The 3,699-nt window shown below is 37.0% G+C and overlaps 1 protein-coding gene across 1 annotated transcript in view; it reads left to right on the forward strand.

Annotated features, from left to right (window-relative positions):
- Positions 1 to 3,632, forward strand: part of ADGRG7 (adhesion G protein-coupled receptor G7) — an 86,930-nt gene extending 83,298 nt beyond the window's left edge. The window contains exon 16 of the mRNA XM_012652823.1: positions 2,948 to 3,632. Within this exon, the coding sequence (XP_012508277.1) occupies positions 2,948 to 3,208 (261 nt within the window). The 3' untranslated portion in view covers positions 3,209 to 3,632. The remainder of the gene's footprint in view (positions 1 to 2,947) is intronic.
- Positions 3,633 to 3,699: the final 67 nt, after the last annotated feature.

Genomic DNA, 3,699 nt, shown 5'->3' on the forward strand with positions numbered 1-3,699 from the left:
GTAATTTTATAAATTTATTTGTTCCTTTTTGTACTCTAAGATTAATTTTTTATGCATACTAGTCTCCTCCACTAGAATATCAGGCCTCTGAATGCAAGAGACATGCTTGTACATATCTTTCACAGTAGATAACATCTTGCTCAATATCAGGATGATCTACATAGTTCTCTAATATTCCATGAAGAAACGGCAGTGTTTGATATTTATCCCATTAAGTTGCTGAGAGTAGTAACTACTGTGTGTGAAGATGGTGTTATGTTGGTTGTTTCTGGCTATGGTCAAATGTCATTGAGGAAGGAAGTCTTTGATACAAAATGGAATCACTGGAAAGAGCACTTGATCAGACCCTATGTATCACAGTATGAAGAGCTGCTTGGCTGTCTGAATTGCTTCCACCAGTTTGAATGTCTCTAAGAACCTCACCCTTCATCCCAGGTAGCCCTCTCCAGAGCCTTTTAGGGCTAACTCCCTTAGGTAATGGATGCATGCCTACCACTAAATTTGAATGGATATAAGGCAGTTCTTTCCTGTTGTCAACACCTAGTGGCGACTTTCTATAAAGGCAATAAACAGGGTAAACTTAATTTGGGATTGCCAATTGATCCATGGGCTTGTATGCCTTGAGTGAGCAGGAATTTAGGGAAGAATCCCAAAGAAAGCATAGTCAAGGGTATTCTCCCCTTTGTGTATATGAGAGACACATTACAAAAGAGAGGTTTGTTACAAAATGTTGGTACCACATGGTAAAATTGAGGGTGGCGATATGGCAAGAGCATTTGACTAAAAGGAAATTTAGGCTATTTTCAAGCTTCACCATTAATGATTCCTGTGATTTTTAGGAAAGTCACACAGCCTCTGTGGGTGAGGCATGTAAATGTAAAGTGTGTGTGTGTGTGTGTGTGTGTGTGTGTGTGCGCGCGCGCGCGTGCGCACGCGTGCATGGGGGGCTATGTGTGTTAAAATCAACACATTGTTTCTCAAAATGGATATGAATATTGCCTATATCAAAGAAATTACATAGTATGTGAAAATGGTGAGTCCTGGGACTCACTCCTTACCTACTCAATCAGAATCTAATAATACATAATAAGAGCTGGGAATCCCCACTTTAAACAAAGACTCTAGGTGATTTTTATGTACACTAAAGTATAGGAATAACTATATTAGCTCACATGTAAGGCTCCTTCTAGATTTGGAATGCTATAATTCTAATACACATTTACTAACTGCTACAGATATTACTTAAAAGGCACAATTTGATCTTTATGTTAGTGGTAACCAGTTTAATCCACATATTTTTTTTCAAATAACCATCTTTGGGATTTTAGGGAACGAAGAAATATTGGGAGTCCACACAGAGTGAGTCCCACAGGATGGTATCATGAATACTCCATGGTCTAGGATCTTTTCCTAATTATTGTACAACCAGAAATTTGATCCAATCTTGTTTTTGCCTTAGAATTTAAATTCTGGAAAACTCATGTAAAATAGTATACCCCACAGAAAATGATGCTTTTCTAGGGGTCAGACTTCTCATGTGCCCTAATAAATTTCTCTCCCTTGAACAATCAGGATGGCTAGTGACCACTTCTGTCCTGAAACATGTGTTCTCAAGCACATTCCCTGTGTCATAGGGCCTTTCTTCTGATGAGTTTGATACCACCTGCTGGGTAACAATCAAGTTACTGTTCCTACTTTGGCCAAAGAACTAGTCTATCTCTTTCCAATATGTATTGATTTTATTAGTCACATTATCAGAGTCTTTGGGCTATCTTACCATAGCACCAGAAGTCTCCTATAACAGCATTCACAGGATATGATTCTGTAGATGCCAATCTGGGAAATATCATGGGTATTTTTTTAATAACTTTTTATTTTGAAATAGTTTAATTCAAAAATTTGGAAAAATAATACAGTTCCCACGTATTCTTTGTCTAGCTTTCCCCAATGATAATATCTTGTATAACCCATAGTACATTGTCAAAATTAAGAAATTGACATTGGTACAATATTATCAACTTAGCTACAGATGGTATTTAATCTGTTATTTCCACAAAGGATATTAATGAAGAATGAACAGAGGTATTTTGGAAGCTGTGACACACTTTAAAGTATCTTTCTATTACAGTTACAAGCAATAGGCAGCATCCTATATTGGATAAAAGAGGAGTTTTGGAACCAAAGATTTAAAGTTCAATTCTAAACTCTACTGATTATTGGTTGAGTAATCTTGGGCAAGTTAGTGAATTTATTTGAACTTTAGTTTCCTTATCTGTAACATAGGAATTGGTAAAGCTTATTGTATAGGGTTGATGTGAGGATTAAATGAGAAGGATGAAATGAGAAATAAATGAAATGCAAGTGTCTGGTACCAATATGATTTCAATAAATGGCAATTTTTATTTAAAGCATGAAGAAAATGTTACTCAGCCTTTCATGGCCCAATTCATCATGCACATCTGATCTTCATACGTAAAGTACACAAAAACAGTGAATTAGAGGGCTTTAATTTTTTTTTTTTTGTCCTTAAGTGCACCAAATTTCCAGTTGTGTTATAAAAACTCCAAGAAATGTGGAATCACAGAATGTTAGAACTGGAATAAGAATTAGGTATTCCATGGTTAATATGCCTCTTTCAGGAAATTAAAGATTATGGAGATTAGGACATGAGCAAAATTATACAGCTAGCTTGCAAGTGGCAAGCTGGGATCTGAATTCAGGTCTTCTAAATCTACTACCGTATTGTCACATGTAGTGCTTTGTATAATGGAAACACTTTGCCTCACTGTCTTAGATTAAAAAGTGCACGGCAGCTGCAGACTGGCCAACACAAATTGGGGAGGTGCTGTGTACAATAAGAAGGATGGGTGTCAGGGTGAAATAAAATCTCTCCCTTGATACTGTATCTCAGCACTTACCTAATTTTAAACTTTTATTCTATCTGCAGGGATCGCAAATTTTTATTCTCTACACTCTTAGAACAAAAATCTTCCGAAGCAAAGCTTCTGAAGTGTTGAAGTCACTGTCCTTGTCCACAGGGAGAGTGAAGCCACTGCTTTCAATGACCTCGCTGAGGCTGCGTGTAAGGATGTATAACATGCTCCGGTCACTTCCAGCCCTACATGAACACTTTAGGCTGCTGGAGACATCTTTAAGTACTCAGGATGTGACACCTTCCCAAAGTGACCAAGCAAATGCAAGCATCTAGGCCATGAAACTAATAACTTTTGTGGAGTTTTTATTCAACTCGTGTTGAGTCTGTTTCCTGCTTTCATTTCCTAGTCCTCCCAGAAAGTCTTCCTCAATATATTTTGCTCAGGGTTAAGAATTAGGTAAAACCTGTTGTTTATTATCATTAGGAATAATGGACTTTGTATTTTTTTGTAGTATTCAATGGATTCTTACTCGAATGAAGTGGAGAATTCCATAAAGCATTCAAGATTACCATTGTTTCTTATATCGTTAAGTCTGTGACACACTTTGACAAAAATGTAGAACCCACAGCAGATTCTTTCACAATTTGCTAAAGAAGACATGAGGAGAAAAATTTACCTTCCAGAAAAAAATGACTCGTGATGAACAGTGTGTAGGGATTTGCTTGCCTGTATCATACTTTTGATCTCTGAATATTTTTTTTTTGAGACAGAGTCTCACTCTGTTGCCCAGGCTAGAGTGCCCATGGCATCAGTCTAGCTCACA

Source organism: Propithecus coquereli, unplaced genomic scaffold, assembly GCF_000956105.1.
Source record: "Propithecus coquereli isolate 6110/MARCELLA unplaced genomic scaffold, Pcoq_1.0 Scaffold40, whole genome shotgun sequence".
Classification (NCBI taxonomy): Eukaryota; Metazoa; Chordata; class Mammalia; order Primates; family Indriidae; genus Propithecus; species Propithecus coquereli.